General features: G+C 49.0%; 1 protein-coding gene across 1 annotated transcript in view; it reads right to left on the bottom strand.

The window, feature by feature from the left end:
• Positions 1-163: 163 nt before the first annotated feature.
• mtus1a (microtubule associated tumor suppressor 1a) overlaps positions 164-20,572 on the bottom strand; it is a 33,573-nt gene continuing 13,164 nt past the window's right edge. The window contains exons 7-16 of the mRNA XM_084698158.1: positions 19,953-20,057; positions 13,465-13,703; positions 8,085-8,151; positions 4,195-4,409; positions 3,340-3,445; positions 3,139-3,212; positions 2,954-3,049; positions 2,068-2,184; positions 1,825-1,922; positions 164-1,639 (exon numbers count right to left, since the gene is read on the bottom strand). Of these exons, the coding sequence (XP_084554284.1) occupies positions 1,423-1,639; positions 1,825-1,922; positions 2,068-2,184; positions 2,954-3,049; positions 3,139-3,212; positions 3,340-3,445; positions 4,195-4,409; positions 8,085-8,151; positions 13,465-13,703; positions 19,953-20,057 (1,334 nt within the window). The 3' untranslated portion in view covers positions 164-1,422. The remainder of the gene's footprint in view (positions 1,640-1,824; positions 1,923-2,067; positions 2,185-2,953; positions 3,050-3,138; positions 3,213-3,339; positions 3,446-4,194; positions 4,410-8,084; positions 8,152-13,464; positions 13,704-19,952; positions 20,058-20,572) is intronic.

Here is a 20,572-nt window from a genome sequence, read left to right as displayed (position 1 = left end):
ACTGTATTCACTAAACCTCTGCTCTTAGTCGTAGTTTTAGTCAGTGATAAAGTAACTAAATGCTTTGTTAAAATGATATCTTACAGTAAGGAATGGAAAGTGGAAAAGGTTTGTGGTGCATATAGAATGTTCTTTTCAGGACACCAAGTCACCATGACCCAGCTTTACATTGTATATACGACTTTATTAATAATTGCATATCTCAAACAAGTTCAACACACCAATTATTTCCATATCCACCATAGTCCTTCCGTGACGTGGATTCAGGACGCCATCTCCAAAACACAGTCAGTCATCCCTACGGTCGTCATGGCGGCGTCTGGTTTTAGAGACCCTGAACCCCTTAAAGCTGCAGTATAGACTCAGAGAGGAGCATGGGGGATGGAGTCAGTCAAACATGCAGTCATCAAGATTGGTCCCATGGGCAAATGGAGAAAAACATATTTTAGTTGTTGATCCTGGTTACTGAGTAGTTTTATGGAGTAAACTTTTAACTGGTTCTTTTCGTGGAGAAGTTGACTTTAGAGCTCCTTAAAACCTGTGGCAAAACATTTTTGCGGTTGGAACATTGATAGATCTTTAATGGATGTATCATCGATGTATCTTTAAAACGTGTTGGGGAATACAAGCAATGAAAAAAGATGCAGCTTGGTGTTCATGGTCTGTCTAGATTCAATCTCCATGGTTACTGCTGCTGGGCATAGATGCACTTTACATGTGCGTCAATGCAATATTGATGCAAATATTGTTGAAGAAGATTTCTAATCTACAGTGATTTGTCAAATTTGAATAGATTACAGGATAACATGGGTAGAATGACAGCTGACACAAAAAAGGGCCACAAACTCATTCCTGAATGGACATTCACATTAGGAGTCTTACATAATCTCATGGTGGGATTAAATATTTTGGGGGATTCATAGCCATGCTTATATAACTGTTCTCCTCAACATACAGGACTGCCTTTGGTCATCAGAGTCTGAACAAACACTCAAGAGCACTGATGAGTGTGTGTGTTTGTGATTGTGTGCGTGCGTGCGAACAAGCTTGACCGCGTGAAGCTTCAAACAGGAAAACAAGCATTAGCGGCCAATCAATAAGTAACAAAAATAGTGTCTCAATATGTACATGTCCTGAGAGTTCCTTATTTCCCACCTATGGTATCAGACGAGAAAGGCCTAGAACAAGGGCATCCTCCCTTGGTAAGAGTTCTGTGCAACAGTCAGTCCTCTGAGCTGGGTCAGTCACCTGTACACAGTGTCAACAGGACCCCTTCTGGAGCAGGAGTCTCCATGGCAACAGGGTGCTAAGCTAATGTAGCTTCTAAGTATGGAGGGATGGCTCATTCCGTTTGGAGAGTGGATAGGAGGAGGAGGGTGGGGGGGGGGGGGGAGTCTGCTTCCAGGAAGCGGAGGGCCATCGTTATCTGGGTGAGACGGGGGGGCTGGAGAAGATGGCTGAGCTGCGGGGCGACTGGAGGCTGAGGGCGGGCGAGGTGGGGGACATCTTGCGGGGGCTGCTCAGGTCGCCATTGTGGAGCTTCCACAGGAGCTCCTCGTTCTCCATGGAAAGACGCTTGTTGACCTTGGATTCCTTCTGGAGCGACTCCTGGAGAACAGCCTGCTCTGTAGACAGCTGTCTGGAAGGAGAAAGAACCCTGTCAAACTTTGTATCCTGGCTGAATTCTCACCTTCACAGCACAAGCCTAGATTGATATTCCATACTAGAAGTCTTTATTCCTTATTTGGGACAGCAGGACTCCTCTCGCTGTCTAAGTCTTCTGAGAACCAAGCACAGAGATGGTGAGCCGTTAACGTCCCTTACCTTGACAGGGCACTGTGTCTGTCCATGCGGGCTCTCAGGTCCTCGTTCTCCTGCTGGACCTTCTGAAGGCACTCGTCCAGCTTCACACTCTTCTCCATCTATGAAAAGAGAGTTCAAGTAGCATCGTGACCATGAGCTGACCAACCCCAGCATGGCTTCAGGAGGACCGGTGTTCCATCAGTGGTCGGACAGGGCTCTATAGGGGTGGTTGTGGTTCTGTGCAGTGCGGGATCAGGGTCTCACCAGCTTGTCCATCTGCATGAGCTTCTTCTCCTGCTGGTGCAGCTGCTTGATCTTGATGTCCAAAACCACCTTGAGGCTCTCCAGCTCCTGCTCCAGGTACAGGGTGTGGGAGTCCTTCTGGAGGAGGGAGGACAGGCGGTGGTGGATTTAACACTCCATGGAAAATGACACACATTCCAGGGCAACCATAACATCCATCAACAGGTGGCGCCATGTGTAGGGGACAAAAGTGAGAACTGAGCACACACAGGCAGGGCCAGTGAGAATGTTCTAGTAGTTTGGCTGCATTAGCACATCCAAGCACAATGATGTTCTACTGTAAATTATATAATGTTTTATGTTGGAAGTTTTTAATCTTAATGCCATGTGGTACATGTAACCTAATATTCCTCCTGGTCTTTTTCAGTCCATCCTTTCCATAAAATGATTCCAAAACATGCAACAATGCATTGTAGGGCATTTCCTAGGTAAAACTTTACTAGTTTGAAACCACAGTACATACTGATGGTGTTTGGTGGTAGGACAGTGGGTTTGCCTGCTTATTTATAGCTGCTATGGAGAGGCTGGGTGAGAGTGGCATGTTATCTAAAACCCCCTCATGTGCATCGTTTAAGCACTAAAGGATGGGGGGCACACACTCAACACTGACTGTGACTGACAGCCCTCCCTTACCACCATATCTTTGGGTTTAAAAAAAGCTAACAATTTTAGGGGAGGGCACTGGTAGTTGCCGTTGCTTAGCGAAAATAACAATGCTATCTTAAGAGACGTTATTGGAGCCAGAGCCTGGGATAAGTAGAAGATATCAGGGGTAGGGGTGGAGATTGTGTGAGGTATGTGTGTGTGTGTGTTCTTGGCAGCAGCCCCCTACTACACACTGGTGTACCTGGTTCTTGTCAGCCAGCTCCCTCCTCCTGTCCTCCTCCGCCTTCAGCCTCTGGCTGAGAGTGCCGTTTTCTGCAGTCAGCTCCTGGATCTGGCCCTGGGGACACAGCAGCAGAGCACTAGGACCTCCAGCCACGAGGTGCAGAGGCTCCACACACAGTAGATGTTCTGAGGGTGGACACTTACAGACAGAGTGGCCTCGGCTTCCTTCAGTGTTTCCTCTAAAGTCTGCAGCTCTTGCTTGTGACTTGTCCTCATCTCTGAGGCAGAGAGGGTTAAAACAGGTTTCATTGCAGCACACACACACACATTCACACACGCACACACACACAACACACCAAGAGTCAATAGCCTAAGAACTTCAACTCAAAGTGGTGATAAACTCACCCTCCAGCGAGTCTTCATACTGCTTTTGGACACTCTGGAGTTGTTCGGAGTGTCTGTTTTCCAGCATCTGTCTCAGGTCATCATGAGTGTTTCTCAGCTCCCCCATCTGATAGACAGACATAGCAGGCTTTAGAAAACAGCAAATGTAACAAAAACTATGAACCATGGATGTGAATTTTTTTATTAAATCTATTTGGTTATTCATTCTTACACAGTAAACCCCATTAGAAAGAGGCTCTATTTTCTGAAGCGGAGAGATTCATGAGTGAGTCAGCATTTTTGTACATGCTATACCCTTTGAACATTGGGGGTGAAACAAGCCCCACAGTGACGGCATATTGACAAGATGCACCCAAGGTTCTTACGCACACCACTTTACTGTTACTGCTGAACTCATTTGACTTAGCACTGAACACTCAAGAGAATCTGGCCACTGTTAGCTCAGTATGACTCAACACAACGGCAGTAGACAACACAGACTAATGGCTGTGCAGAGACTTAAAACACCTCAGCTGAATCTCAGCTGAACTGACCATGAGGACAGAATACTTGGTAGACAGGTATGAGTCACATAACAGGTCATGGTAGGTTCACATAACAAGTCATGGTAGTTATACAGTCTTTTGGTGGACCGGTGGAAAGGCTAAAATGACCTGGAACAACAGAAGGCAAGCTGAAACGAGTTGACAAGCTACTGTTGGTGATTACTGAGGTATAGCGTTAGGACCTTGGAGCAAATTTGGAACCAAGCCTTGACTGACTCCAGGACATCCTGGTTGCTGAGGTGTACCTAGTCCATCATGATAGAGGTGTGCCCTTAGTGTGTGTGTGTGTGTGTGTCCCTGTCTTCCTGACCTGCTGCTCCATCAAGGCCTTGTACTTGTCAGCCTCCTGCTGGTAGGTGAGGTGGACCTTGTCCCACTCTGCCTGGTAGAAGGTCTGCAGCCTGTCCTCCAGCTGGGCCAGCTGGCTGCCATGCTGCTCCTGCACCTTCAGCAGCACCTCCTCCATGGTGGACAGAGCCTCCTCCTTCTCCTGCTTCAGACGGTCGCAGGTGTGGGAAGAGCTCACTGGAGAAGACCCACACAGGAGGAGAGGAGAAGCGTTAGTCTGGAAGCTTGGATTGTGTCCACGAATGGAAACTAGAAAACAGTATATCTTGCACACCTCACGAAGAGCAAAGAATAACATCTAACAACAATATATAAAAAAGGGGCTGTGAATTCCATTGGGTTAGAATAGTCCTACCATAGTGATTTACTGTGGGTAATTAAAAGTCTGCATGCAACCTGTCACAATGGAATGCAGAAATATGCTTGTATGAAACTCCATTCCGTAAGAGTGGAGTAAGTGAAATGAAGGATTTCTTAAGCAGGGGATTAAACAAGGCAACAAGTTTCTTTAGTCAGATCAATATCAGAGAACACGTTGTGACATGCATTGCTCAATTCTGAAAACCGATAAAACATGTGTAATTTCCTTGTGGGTTGTCTGACAAAGCACGTGGAGCTTATTGCCCAAGTGATGGCAAAACAGACATAACGAGTGTCAAAATCAAATCATTTCACAATTCCCTTAAAATCTGTGACGCGTCTTCGATCCTTGTCTCAGTACTGTGTCTCAATACTGACTGGCGTGTCCTTGCTAGGTCACCCTCCCAGTTTGAACTGGCTGACACCAGTTCACATCAATGAACAGAAAGCAATAAGAGGGGTCACTATTCCCAACTGTTCATGTGCATCCTGTCTGTGTCACCAACAGTCCTGTTGACACGTTCTGCTGGTGTGGCCGCTGGCATGCCGCATGCCTGGGTCAGACATGTCAGATACCCAGCGCCTGGCACTGTACCAGCTCCATACCCAACAAAACAAGCCCTCGCCGGGCCAAGACCATCTCTCCCGGCACGAAGCGACGGTGGTGATGACACGAGGGGGGCAGCTGTGGGTGACGGGGTAGTCGTACTGTCGCCGTGGGTGACAGGTGGTTTCCATTAAAGACAGACTCCAACCATTCTGAAGGAACTGGTTCTGCACGGGCTGGGCTGGATCACCTACAGCTGTTGGTGGAGCTGAAAGCGTCACTGAGTGGGAATCAATATCCTTACGCAACCTGCTCAGAATGTCCACCCTCCCACACAAACAAGATTAAGTGTTCTCATTGTTCCTGTAACACAGTTTTCGGAACCAACGCTGTAGTAACTGTCAATGTGCATCTCAGGCACTTGGTCCTGTGTAGATGCGTCAGCCTCTACACGATCACGCCATGCTGAATTCCTTCTCACACTATCTTGTGGGTCAGCAGCGTCTACTTTACCAGGAGATCTAGAGGAGACCCTTACACACCCTGGTTTGAACCCACCGAGTTGGGGACAGGAAGTGAGGGAGGCCTGACTGGCGTGTCGCCATCACTGTCAGGGCAGGATGAAGGGCCAGTGATGAAGAGCCAGTGATGAAGAGCCAGTGATGAAGGGCCAGTGATGAAGGGCCAGTGATGAAGGGCCAGTGATGAAGGGCCAGTGATGAAGGGCCAGTGATGAAGGGCCAGTGATGAAGGGCCAGTGATGAAGGGCCAGTGATGAAGGGCCAGTGATGAAGGGCCAGTGATGAAGGGCCAGTGATGAAGGGCCAGTGATGAAGGGCCAGTGATGAAGGGCCAGTGATGAAGGGCCAGTGATGAAGGGCCAGTGATGAAGGGCCAGTGATGAAGGGCCAGGGGGGGTCTCAGCTGTTGGGTCGGACCAGAGATGGAGAACCCCAGGGAAGGTCAGACCTCGGATAAAGGGATTACATAAACGTGTGGTGTAACTCTATAATAGGGGGCCGAAACATGCTGCTGAGAGCCGCTCAATAAGCCAGCTCTGATGGAGGAAACATGAGCAGAGACCGACAAGGAAGTAAGTCAATACTGTGGTCTGGACCAGGGAGGGAGGGGACATGAGGACAGCATCTCCATGACTCTGATGATCAGTGATGTTCTGAGGCTTGGAGGAGGGCCCAGGGGAACCTGCATATAGTCGACCCATCAGAGAGAGACGCAGGGAGACGGAGAGGGACAGAGGACAGAGACGAAGACAGAGACAGACAGACCTACACAGACGTAGGGAGCCCATCAGGTCGTGGCATGCTGCACAGCCACACAGACAGAGCCTGGCATTCCTCAGGCGTGTGTAAGAGAGTGGGAGGGGCGGATGGTCTGGTCATACGAGACTCTGCAGCCTTGATGCACCCTCGCCGAACACCACAATGGCTCAGGAGGTAGCGGGTTCGTATAGGAGCCCCATTACTAAAACACTATCTGTCTGGTGGCCCACTGCCAAGGAAGTAGGAAGAGGGCTGGGGATGCACCCGGACCCCAAGTCAATGCAGGCGAGAGCTCCGACATGTGCTTTTAATTCATCTAGTTAGGAGGGGTAATAACACAGGGAGGGTCGTACATCACAAATTTGGCGGTGGCCCAAACAGACAATGCAGTCAGACTATAATTACTGGAGAGAGCTGCCATGGGCAGGGGGGGTGACATCATCGGGGGAGCAAGCTCACACTAGCTAAGAGCATACTGTCTGGGGAGGGTGGGGGGGGGAGTACAACGGTGAGCGGCTGCATAAGCAGGACCCTGGGGAGAAATGCATTCTGGGCTTTGCCCCCGTTTTGGTAGCAAAACACAAGAAGAGTCTTTCAGGGGGTCCTTGGGGGTCTTAAACATCACACCAGTAGCAGGAATGTGCTAAGAGGCTGATAAACTGAGCCCAGGGGTAAAGAGGAGTCATGTGCAGGTCCCAAGGCTGCAGCCCTGTCTGACCACAAACAGGGGTCTGGGGGGGTTGGAGGGGAGGAGCTACATGAACGAGATGGATGCTGAACACAGCACATGGCTACCAGGGGTGTGTCCCAAGGCCGCCAACGCATGCAATTTAGTCTGTGTGTGTGTGTGTGTGCACAGTACGGGATTTGTCTCCACAACCCTCCCAAGGCCTCAGGTGGTTAGGAATTCCATCACTGAGGGCCTACCCTCCCCCCTCAGGATGTCTGACCGGCAGCAATAGCCTTTGTGGGGGTCAGGGGTCGACTCAACTAACCCCTCCCCCACCAGGCAACAGACTTACAATAAAATACACACCACGCTCCGCCATCTCTGGGCGGCCTTTTCTCAGATAAAGCATGAGGACGAGGAGGGGGGGGGGCGAACGTCATTAGGCGTGGGCAGACAGAGAGAGAGGAAGCCAGCAGCAGTGTCCAGGGACCAGACAAACAGCACGCTCACTGTTTATACACCATTGATTGTCCAGGCTCGTGACACACATAAGCTGCTATGGCGAGCTCCTGTCCAGCCCAGGCAGAGCTGCTCACTGCAGGGCCACAGACACAGCTTCCATGCAGCTCTCTCTTCAGCTGAGGAAGGAGAGACACATTTGACATCAAGACAGCGCCTGGAGAGTCCTAGCAGGCCACTGCATCCTACAGCTCTGTGACAGATAAGGTCTGGAGAGATTGTTCAGTGCTCTGCAACAGCTGGGCTGCACCACACACGCATCGTCTGCATATTAGCCAGATTTAAGAGCAGGTGCTGTCAACCCCGGCGATGAAATATGTGGTTGTACCTTAAGAGTAAACATGGCTAGGCTGAGGAGGATGTGTGTGAGAGGGTGAGGAGTGGTGCCGGAGGACATGAGGTGTTGTGAGGGACAAGGTGAGGTGAGCGTGGCAGGGCGAGGTGGAGGGTGAGGGAGCCGAGATGCCCTTCCTTACCCAGCTCTCCCTTCAGGGCGATCATCTCCTGGGACAGCGCCTTGCGATGCTTCATGGCCTCGTCACGCTGGGGAGGGCAGAGCAAAAGCGGTTACACACTCCAAGCAATCATGGATGTTCACATACTGTATTGTTACACACACACACCAATACTTACTTTTTGATCCTTTCAATCAGTGCAATATTTAAAATATGTTTTTTGTATACAATCTAAAACTAGTTTTTGTAACAATGTAAACACCCAGCGATATAAGATGAATACTTGGTGGGACTGTATTTACTGACATACCTTATGGCAGATCATAAAAGCATCAGCTGGTGACAGTTCTATCACCATCCATCCCTCCCCATCACCACCAACAAAACGATTCCTTCAGGCGGATATTGAACCTCAGAATCCAATCATGTCTCTTATTGAATGCCAAAATCTCTCTCTATTACATGGACGATGCCCAGACATACTTATTACACTAGAAAATGCAACTCAAGAGAAAAGGAATGAAGAAAAGAGGGAAGTAAAAAAACTAAAACACGAGTTCCCTTCTCTCTGGTAACATCTTTCCAGTCTCTAGTCTCCCCATTCCACTCCCTCTCTGCTGGGTTTTGCAGTAGTGAGGGGGGTGATCTGCAGTCTCCCAAACTGACGCAGAGAGAAACCAAAAACATTCCTCTTCACTATACCTGTTTCTTTCCTCAATATGCTCAAGCAAAACACACATGGTTCAGAGAAAACACACCAGAGAAACACTCTTAACACAGTCACATGAACCTCAATCAGCAAGCCAACAGAAGCCTAAGAGATCTTTGAATCACAGAGGCTAAGGGGCAAAGTCATCACTTAAGTAGGTCTAATCGTTATTGCTTAAAAAAAAAAAATCCATTAGTAAGAGATCGTATTTGGCAGTACAAATAGCCTGTCATGTTAACAGCCTACCATTCACTAATGCATAAACAGAACAAAAGAGAAGCCGGTTACTGTACCCCGTCTCTTCCAGCACATGAAGCGCTAAGGCAGTCTCTGCTCCCCGAGCAGCCCATGATGAAGCCTCTGCCTGGGGCTCAGCCTCCGGGAGACTCCCCCCCCCCCTCCCGCCCAGACCTCCAGGCAGGCTCTGGAAGTCCTGTACGCCAGGACACAGCAGCAGCCGCAGCCCAGGTGGACACCTCCTCACAGGATACCTCCACTCATACACACACACAGACACATACACCACCTTCTCTAAGGCTGCTGCCTCTCCATCTGAAGCTGGAGTGCAGCGGCCACTATCATTGGCCCCTGGTGAGTGAGAGCAGCCTGTCCTGCCGTATTCTTCCTAAGAGAGGGGCAGGCTGCAGTGTGCTGGGGGCCCGCCCCCTCCCTGCTGCGCTGCTGGCCCTTTAAGAGCCAGCCAGCCAGCCAGCAGTGGCCACAGCCAGAGCAAACAGACAGCACCACAGAGGGGAGAGCTTTGACATTCGTCTGATGGAGAGGTACTTAGACTCTCCTGTGACCTTCCCAGGGGAGAAGGGAGGGGGCTTCATTAATATGACCAACCAACCCTCCCGAACTCTACCAACCCCCCAACTGGGTTAAATCAATGCCTTTAGAACATTTAGATCTCTGTATCCCCCTGTTGCGGACACAGAGCCGCAGCCAGCCACAAATACAGTATCATCCTACAGACAAATGATGTGTTTGCATGGTGCAGAAAGAGGAGCAGTGAGTGTGGAGGAGTGCTAGGGCCCAGCCCGGGAGAACGGGCTGTCGTGTGGAGGAGATGGGGTCTGACCGGCTGGCTAATTCGCTCTCAGATTCTATCAGGATGAATCCAGACCAGAGCTTAGCGTCCCAGATAAATGGATGGTGATCTGAACTACAACGCAGCATCGCTCCGCTCTCGGGCAAGATGAGACGGAGCCAACACACTGGGCGTGGCGTCTTTATCAACTTACTCCAGGAAGAGAGCACAAAGCCTTTCTCACCCGATTGGCTGGCCGTCTGGTCGCTCGATCTTTTGGGGTGTATGATTTAGTTGATCAAATGTAAAGGACATTCTGATGGTGGTACAAAGCTATGTGCACATATCATGTATAGGACCGCCCTCAGCAGGAAGGGGATCAATACCATGAGATCAATCTGGATTATGTTTCCATCTTCTGGTAATGTTCAAGGGAAGAAAAACAAAAGGACGTGCGGAGAATAGGGGGATGGAACTGCTATGTATATATATATACACTGTTTATGGATCATAATTGTATAAAAGGGTGAATCATTTTTGAAAAATGATTTATGCCCATTTCTCCTCTTCTAGGGGAATTACGGTAATCTATGCCCAGTGCTGCTGACAGGAATAATCTAAACAGGTGATAAGAAACAGTGCACACACACACACACACACACACACACACACCTTATCCAGTGTTTGGCTGCGGTTTGTAACCATATCAAGTCAACAGCTGGGACATTCTCACACAAGCATGGCGAGGCCTGGCCCCCTATTCTTGGTCTTGTGAGTGGCCATCAGATTCCAATACTGTACACTGTGGTCAGCCCCCACCCCCCTTCACGCCCAGAGGCCAACAACACAGCATATGCTATGGGCTTATTCATACTAGTACAACAGATCAAACTATACACAGGAGTCATTGTACCCCAAATTTTACACTTTATAACATATGGTCGCTGACAATGGTTCTCTATGGGGTTTGTTGGTTTCCATTGGAGAGGATGGTGGATAGGGCGGTTTGGAGAGAGGGGGCCGTCTGAGGCAGCTGCTACAATACTATCAGAGGAACAGAGAGAAACCCTCTCTGTTTTGTATGTCTCGATAATCACTTTCACAAACCATCCACCCCGACGGAAGGATGTGAGTCGAACGCCAGGGAGAGGAGATCTGTGTGTGTGTGTGTGTGTGTTTTGAATAAGAACCCTTTAAAAAGCAGGAGCCACTGGCTCACTGGCATGACTTGCAAGGAACACTTAAGCTGGTGTGTCTCAGCTCCATGTTGTGACAACACCAGTGACGATCTGTCTGTCATCTCTCTCTATGGCCCCTCCAAAATCAGTTGAAATGTTGTTTCTCGTGTCTGAACGCTGGAATGTGCAACCATGTTTCAACATGTGTGTGTCCCTCAGAGGGCTTGACATGATCCCACAGATATTTAGCCTCCTAAAATGATTTCACAAGTTCAAGCCACGTCCGGATTGATCCAAAATCAACTGCCTGTAAAATGCGTCCCTCTTTCTGGATTCAAACTCATTCCAGACATATTATTACCCACACTGGTTAGAACTGCCTGCCTCACTGAGCTGCTGCCTGTATATGGACTGTACCCAACCAGGAGTTCCATTGCTCAGAGAATTATGGACAGGAAGACGACAGCAAACCTATCACACCAGCAGTCATCCAGAGCAGAGCGATGTGTACATCAATCTATGTTCATGGGTGCATCCCATTCTATGGAAAGCAGAGCCTATACAGGAGGGAGCACAGTCTGGTGTGTGTCAGGACCTAAGCCTGGAGTCTGACGGACAGGCAGTGATGTCAGATAAGGTCCAGAGGCAGCCTATTAGAGGGATGATGGCTCGTTTTCCCAGGGTCCTCTGGAGGGAAGAGGCTGGGCATGCTTGACGTCCACCATGGCTCCACTATCAGGCCCAGACTCACATAGGACAGGGCCGCTCCTTGCTTGTCCAGTTAACGGATACAGTGACTGATACAGTCTGTACAATGTTCCATTTACGAGAATCCGGAGTTTATCCAAACAAAAACACACCCTGGAGGAGGATGTCTCAGGAGACTGTAATGGTGATTGTGATTCTAGTTCCAGGCGGCGTTTGCTTCACGTTCTCATGGCCAGAACAGCCTGCAGGCTCCGGCAGAACTTGTTATTAATGTGGAGGGGCTGTGGTGGTTTCTCTCTTTAGGAGCGCTCTTTGAAGCCCCGCAGACAGACAGACAGAGGGGGCTATTTTACTGTCACTGTCACTGGGAGAGAAAAACAGCCCCCACCCAGCGTTTAAAGGCTTACCCTGCCGGGATAATGAGGGAGGGAGGGGAACCACACTGTGCTGGAGGGTTAGGAAACACAGGCGTGTTCACTGTCAAGGCCATAACCCTACCACCTGGAGGAGACATCCTCTGGCATTAGGTTAGGTTGGTATTCCTGATGCTGCTATGAGGATACTGCACAGACCCTCTAAGGGCTGTGCAGATTGTCATGCTTTTTATATCAAGCTGAAGTACACATATGGCAGATGAAAGGCCAGATGACAGGATGATATACAGAGGGGTATAAACGGGAAGGTCAAACGACAGCTACATCCGAACTGTGCTCGGGAATAAGACTACAGGTTGGAGTGCGTGTTATATTTATATACTTCTACTGCTCAATCTGTTTAAACTGTATAATGTGTGCCACTCATTGCTGGTAGATGATTTCACGGTCGTCCTTAACATTAATGAAAAGTTGAGTTATTCCTAATCCGATATGATCAGATTTATTTCAATTGTCTACTTTGCTTCCTGAAGTATCTGGACGACAACAACAACAACCGCTAAGTTTAAACAACATGCCTACGTGCTGTGATACTGTAGTGAAGGAGTTGTTAGCGGCTAGTCAGTGACAGGAATAGCTGTGTGACTCCTGCAGGGTCAGACATACAGGTTGGTGGAACACTGTTTATAGAGACTGGGGGGGGGGGGGGGGCGAGTAATTAAAACATGGCTGGAATATTAATCATGTAGGAAGCTGCTTTCAAGTATTTACATTTAACACATTGCTAAATAACAACACAAGGAACATGGTATGGTCTATGTCATGAGTTGGAAACTGACTGTTGGGTCAAATAATTTGAAACCACGCAAACGAGGGAGGTGTTGAATTCTATGGACAAAGCAATGATCCCAGCTTGAAATAGCATTCGAAAGTTAGGACACCCTGGCACAATGAGCGTGGGGAGAGGGGAGCTGCTGATAGGACCATTCCCTCTGCAATGTAATGTGGGAAAAGGGATTCCTCTGGGAACTAGTTCCTGGAAGCCTATCATATCTTGCAGCCGTGAAAACTGATCCAAAACAAACATAGGAGGGAGAACACTTTCACATGGGGCACACACACACACACACACACACACCCACACCCATCACATGTGCAAACACACACATTCACACATAAGCCTCTGTGCAAACACACATGCACATAATGCCTGAATGAACATGCAAGTCAGTGATCACTGTTCTACCTGTAACAGTGAAACATGATTACTAATGTCCTTGCACCGGTATGAAATTGCTCACACGGTACTCCTGGGTATGACTAAGGCATTTGGTCCAGGCATCCATAACATTAAAACACACGTCAGAGTGGCTGAACAGTGAGTCAGGTGCAGGGTGCCTACCTCTGCCAGGGCCTGCTGCAGAACCACGACCACGGCCTCGAACCTGCAGTCACTGCTGGCCAGGAGGCCCTGGAGCCGCTTCTGCTTGTCACACTGGGCCTGGTAGCTGTCCGCAGGGCCCCTTGTCCTAGCCGCCATGAGCACCAGGTCCGGGTGCCCATGGCTGGGGGCTGGAGGTGCGGGCGTCGGCTGCGCTGGAGGCTGGTTCCGTGGGTTTGCCTTGGGCCGGTTCTTGTCCACTGCAAGAGAACATCCGTTTAGCGTCGTCACAGCGTTCAGCATCACCATCCCCCCCTCCATGCTGGTCCCCATTGAGAAGCACTACTGTAGATACAGGAGCCTGCTGCTGCTGCTGCTACCGTGCCCCCATCCACAGCCAGAGAGCCCTCCACACCAGCCCAGATCCAGCCCAGCTCCAGCCCTGGCCCAGGACGTCTGCTTGGGTTACAAGTCCGGAAGCAGAGTGGCCCAGCCCACAGAGCCCAGTACAAGGACAACAGTGATCAGAAGTCCATCAAGGAGAGGGAGAGACAAAGATAGAGCGAGAATGAGAGAGGGACACAGAGAGATGGAAAGAGAGAGAGAGAGATGATCGTCCACCAGCCGACCACAAAATGGAGCCTCCGAATGAGATTACATCCCCATCTCCTGATTGAATTTTCTGCCGTCCGGACACTGGGCCGCTTCTTTTAGCAGGCCGGTGTCACAGTGGTTTTGATTTACATCAACTATATAAATACAACACCCCTCCATAATAAGCTAGCAGATCCTGGCCCCGATAATCAGCTGAGGGGCTTGCTGCCTCCACCCCAGCCACTGATGACAGGAGAAGGAAGGGAGAGGAGACACCAATCCAGATATATGCTCATTACTGGAGAAACCTCCTGTGGGGGGGGGGGGGGATGATGAAGAAAAGGAGGAGGAGAGAAAGTGATGTTTATGAGGATTTATCATGGATATTGGACACCTGGCAGCGAGCATGTTGTGAGTTGTACAGGCGTGTGTGTATGGGGGGGGGGGGGGGGGGGTATTATGTAATAGAACAGTGGAGGACAGGCTCAGACATACCAGCTATAATGAAGGGGGGGGGGGGGGGGGGGGCAGGCCCTCAGGGGACAAAGCCACACGCTCCACAGAGATACGGAGGATTAACCATGACTACCCCCCCACCCCCCTCTGGCCCCCCTAATTACATTGACTGACAGACCAACACATGACGGTAACCCACCTTGGCAATGGACGGGGGGGGGACACAAATAGCTGTGTCATCCAGCTGGAACACAACAACAAACTTGTCGATGTGGTCATTGCTGCAGGCATGCAGTGTGATTTGCACACCATGAGCCCCTGGTTTAAAACACTTTATGCAAATACAGGTTAGTCGGAGTGGAGTGCCCAGGATCAGCCTGCTTCATCACAACACAAGGTTACTTTGTAAAAGGATCCTCTACCACCTCCGCACTCCTGTTAGACTCCCAGTCTCCATGTCATGTCTCTGTCCACAGTGTCGGGAGTTTAGCTACGTCTTCACATTTACACAAACATACTGTAAAGGTGACACAAATTCGAAATCATCATGTCAGAGACTGAAGTCTTGCGTGGCTATTGAGCGAAGCACAGAACTTATCCACAACCTTGCTGTGTGCAATGAAGTGGGATGAATGAGAGGAGACAGCTCAGCCATTAAGATAGAAGTGCTGAACTTGGGCCTGGGCAGAGAGGGCAGCACAATGCAGCCATGGAGACAACAGCATTCCAGCAGCGCCCTGACAGAGATGCCTGTGTTAGCTCCACACACCACACCAGAGCCTGCCTCAGCTACAACATACACATCCTAAGAAAATCCTTTGGCAAAAAAAAAAAAACCTGCTACAAAGTAAACCATTGAATTCTACAGGTTTACAACATGAAACAGTCTGTCGGATATTTTACTTGATATTCAATTTACGTATGCGTGTGTGCATACTGTGTGCGCGCAAGTGTGCTTGTGCAGATACAGTTCACCTCGAGGACCGTTTCCATTGACAACAGCATTAGGACTAAGCCAAATTAAACAGCTGTACTCCTAGGCTCCACCCACTAGATAAACAGAACGATTCCATCTGTAGGTGAAGAGTAGAAACACTGACTTATGTGGTTGTGGAATCTAGAAGGACATTCCAAAGTGTAGTTTATAGACAGTTTTTGCAGCTATCCGTTTCTAGGAAACAGGTTTGGTCAACGAGAGCAATGTGTGGCAGTAATGTTGATATGTGCTGGGCGTACAGTGGTTTAAATGTTGATTAAAAGGCCACATGACCCAGTTTAATAATCCTGCATCTGGGGCCAGTGCAGTGGCTGGCAGAATATTCCACTTTGCCATGTTGCAGAATTTCATTAAATTAAATACATCATGGGCTGGCTTGCTTAAAAGAAACATTTTAGAGAAGGTATCTTTCTCTGTGCAAAATGTTTTGATGTGAAGACACAATTAAGGTAGTGTTATTCTGGAGTAGTGTTATATAGTTCAAGTTAACACACACTGCAGATCAGCTAGTAATTATAAAAACGGACTGCTCCTAAACTTTAAGCAAAGCCATTTTAGCAGCTCTGCAAAGCCCCTTGGCTTAACCAGCAGTGTGCTGATAGTTTAGTGATCCACCAGGAGGTTCTCTGATGCCCCCTGGTGGCCAGACTAGATCCTGCCTCCCTGGACCCTTCAGGAGCACCTCCTCAGGCCATACTGCAGCCAGGGGCAGGCCTGACTGATGAGCTGCACACAAGCTGTGAAGCCCTGCCCACCACAGCAGACAGAACTACCGCAGTGTGGCTGCCCTCATATGGAGTGGGAGAAGTCAGCTACATGACCACATCATAATCATGTCTGAATATGTAAAGGAATTGATCAAGTAGTTCTTACTGCCTGACAGTTCTTCCCTTATTACAAGTGTTTATTAGACTTGGGAGTGTTATTGTGTATATTGATTGATATAAGAACTTTCCTCAATTTCATTCCATAGGCGACTTGACACCTGGGTTGAAAAGCACATCAAAAAGATCATTGCAGAGCATGTTAAATAATTCCTACTTTTTGCCCTGAATTATTTAAAGTGGTTTTAAGAGGCCGTCTTGCTCTCTCTCTCCGTCACTCTCTCTCTCTCTCTCTCTCTCTGGGCTGTGATCTCAGTTAACTGCTACTGTACATGTAACTGGTGTCTACCATGGCAACAGTGGACCTGTGGTTATTTTGATTCCAGGCGCCTACAGTGATGAAGACAGAACACTGCTCTATGAGCAGAACAGCCTCGGTGCTCCGAACGTAGCTGTGGTCTCCCTAGTCTCTGAATATAGCGAGCAGTCCTTACTGAGCCTGCTGGTGTCTCCCTGGTGACGGGGTCTGGTGAGAGGCTCAGGGTGTCTGGTGTCCCTCGGAGATGTCTCGCCACAGCACAATGCATCATGGGAGACGGATCACAATAAAACACTTGTCGCGGCTCCAGTGCGACGTGAACAACACCCCAGTACTAGAAGTGTGGCGCTGCTTTGATTCTAAAACTGTCACTTCAACCTAACACCTGCCAGCACTAACTATTCCCAATGTTGATATCCAGTTCTTGTTTAAAATGGACACCAAGTCAATGACTGGTCCATTCTAGCACATATGCCCTGTTGGACTGCAGGTGAGGGAACATGCTGTGCTCTGTCACTGCACATCAACATAAGGATCAAGCTGGCAATGTGGATTTTGGATACGAGTCTGGGTTACAGAAATGAACTGACTTCGATTATTATTTCCTGTTATTGCAGTTTCCATTTTAAAGGGTGCACAAACAAGGCAAATGAAGTCATCTGCGTCATCTCCTGGACTGGAAAGGCCCAGTGACCCATATTACATGTACAATGCCGGATTACATTCTGGACAGGAGTCATTTTTTTCTCCCTGCCCTCAGTGTGGTTTAGTTCCTCGTCTAGTACTGTAAACCTTACACAGAAACCATGTCAGTAAAAACACCTCACCCCCTCTAACGTACTCCTATTTTATGAGAGACACCACAGAAATACATATCACATAAAACCAAGTGGTACTTGATGGAATGTTGGGGCAGGTTTATGTATAGGTCCAGCCCTTACCCTGATCCTTATTAGGCCATGTCTACACAAATTACAACTTCTGGGAGGGGGGACGGACGGAAGAGGAGTGTCTTTTTTTGGAAAATATTCTCTGATGAGAGAATCCTCATCCCAACAACAACAACAAGGTTCCCACAGCTCAACCCTAGTGACGTGCTCCCCAAATAGCCCACCTCTCGGGGTGAAACGGGAGCAGTGGGTCTCAGTGCATGCATGACCACGAGTACACTCACGCAAACACTACACACACACACACGTGTGACCAAAAGACAGTACACCAGTCTGAAATCTGTTTTTATAAATGAATTAACTTCCTTTATAATTTTACTATTTAGAAAATTAATTCATTTGTAAACCCACTTTAAATACTGGAAGTGGTGATCCAGTGTAAAATAATATACGCAGCCAAGTAAAATGTAAAAAGAACCTCTACTCACTAGGATAAATATAGCTTGGCAAACGGCTAATTGCTAATGCACTTGGTGTTAGAGGCAGCTACAACCACAACAGCGGTGACTGTAGTGTAAAGCACAGGGATGACAGCAGCAATGACAGCCAGAGGCATCCGTTTCCTGCGTGGACAAGGCTGAGGGGATACAGACCTGCGTGGAACACCATCGTGTTCTTCTTGCATCCTGACAGCAGCTGAAGGTTCCGGAGGAGACCCTTGGCTGTCAGACGCACGTGGATGTTGGACAGCGAGAGCTTGGGAGACCAAAGCATGTCTCCAGCAAAGAGCAGGCGCGGGAAGTCAAGACGTCCCAACTAACCCACTACCGCTTCTCGTAAGAATCCAAAACAGAAATCCCAAGCAGAGAAGGAAAAGCAGGCTGCGGAGCAGCGCATGCCAGAGAGCCCGGGCACGGCGGGAACTCAGGTGATGCTGAAGCACCGAGGTGGAGAGAGAGAGAGACGCACGGCAGCAGCTCCAGTGGAGGATCCGGTGCCACGGTGAGAAAGACAGGAAGAAAAACAAAAAGAGGAGCAGGAAGACGAACAGTCAGTTGAGCGTGGCAGCGCTCGTTTCCCTCCTCATGCAAAGAGGATCAACAGCACATACACAGCCTGGGGGAGGAGAGCGGAGGGAGGGGGGAGGGGGCTGGTGGACTGAGGGTGAGGGCAGGGAGAGGGGGGGGGGGCTGGGTTTAGAAAGACTGGGTGATGCTTTCAGTAGCCCCTCGGCAGATGTGGAGGAGGCAGGCAGAGAAAGCCCTAATCCTCTTGTTGTGGCCGTTCAGCGGTTCCACTCAGCACCAGCCACAGCAGCAGACAAAGCACCCAAGTAGCCTAGCCGCATCTCCCCAGCCCTGGCTATGGAGCTGATCCAGTATGGCTGTGCATGGATGCTGGGAGAGGAGGAGAGGGGGGTGGGGTGAAGGGAGGAGCGAGTGAGCAGTAGAGGCCACAGCAAATGGCAGCTCAATCTGTCCTCCTAGTACACACACGCGCTCCCGCTCGCTCCGCGCTCGCTCTCTCCTCCTTGCAGGCGTAGGGAAAGAGAAATGGCGGGAGGTGATGGATGTACTGTAGCTGGTAGCAAGGCTGAGTCTGCCCGGCTATACAGAAACCCAGCTCAATCAGCCTGTACTGTCAAACAGATCTGATGGGAATTCTTCAGACTATGTGCTGTGCCACGAATGGGCTCAGAATGGGTTCTGTGGAAATCTGTGTTATGTGTTTCTACCATAAGGGATGCAATTAGTAGATGTACTGATTGACAGTAGGTGCCATGACCGAAGGATGAATCACCCTCCAGACTCCGCCCACAGAAGCCAGGCATTTGACTTCCATTATCCCCCAAAGACTTCTGAATGCTCCTCTGTTGGTTGTTCTAAAATGATGCAGATATTGCAGAGTGCCTACGCTGAATAAGATTCCTAAGATGCCTTTGAGAATACAGAAGACCCAAGAATATTATTGTTTTGGGAGATAGTTTCAGGAAAGCGTAGTGTATTCTGTAGCCAGAGAGGAGAGGGCTGGGGAGACTAACAAAGGGCTATACAACAGAGACCTAATCACGTCTTTAGTGTAATTATGTTTAGAGGAAACATATGTGCAGAGAAGCAGACCAGAGGGGAAAGAACAGTCGGTCTGGGTCAGGAGAAAGGGTCCCCAGCCCTCACCAGCATGTATCTACAGTCCAGTTTGACCTAATCTAATCATCCTCACATTCCAGTGGTAACGCATGAAATGGATTTCAAATGAACGCACTCCTATAAATGAAATGCACATTTGATCACATCATGAGGGTGATAACTCCCTTTCATAACTATGTGCAGAATAACCACGTTACCGGGGTGGAATGTACTGTATCTGAGATGGTACTGAATGTGGAAACCTTTCTATAGGTTCCTAGGATGCAGAGCGTCCATGGTCACCTGGTACAGAAGCTGAGGGATGGACCAGCCTGGAGGAGGCGGTTCTCTTCAGAGGACTGGCCGTCTGATTGGTCAATGCCGTGGTCTTGCATACTGCTACCGAGGCTGTGGAGGAAGTGAAAGAATGTAAAGCTCTCTGCTTGCTTGCGTGCGCATACACACACACACACACACAGAACCATAGTGGCATGGCTAGAGTCAGAAAGGGAGAATCCTGGAAGATGTTTTACATAAACACCAAGTCTGGTAAATCACACACATGAATCAGAACTCAACCTTATCATGTGCACCAGGGAGAAGCTATGTTTGCCAGGAAGCTCATTCTGAAGGGTACTTGATCACTGAGGCGTACACAACCTCTCTGGGCCATGGGTGAATGAGCAGTTTAATTCAATCAGCTTTACTTTATCAGGTGTGTAAAGTGGGTGACCTGATTTGTGTGAGCACATGGGGGTTCATTACTAATGGTAAGAGCTGGGGAACACTGTCATAAAGCAGTATCTGCTGTTTTATCATGTCACATGCATTTCACTCATGTTTCCCATGCTGTTGCATTCACTCACAAAAAGGGTAGGCTTGTCAGCAGATTTTAATCTGCTAAAACTCAGTCTTATGCCTGT

This window comes from Hypomesus nipponensis, chromosome 1 (assembly GCF_054491055.1).
Source record: "Hypomesus nipponensis isolate SF chromosome 1, ASM5449105v1, whole genome shotgun sequence".
NCBI classification, from domain to species: Eukaryota; Metazoa; Chordata; class Actinopteri; order Osmeriformes; family Osmeridae; genus Hypomesus; species Hypomesus nipponensis.
This window is presented reverse-complemented; position numbering and strand designations above follow the sequence as displayed.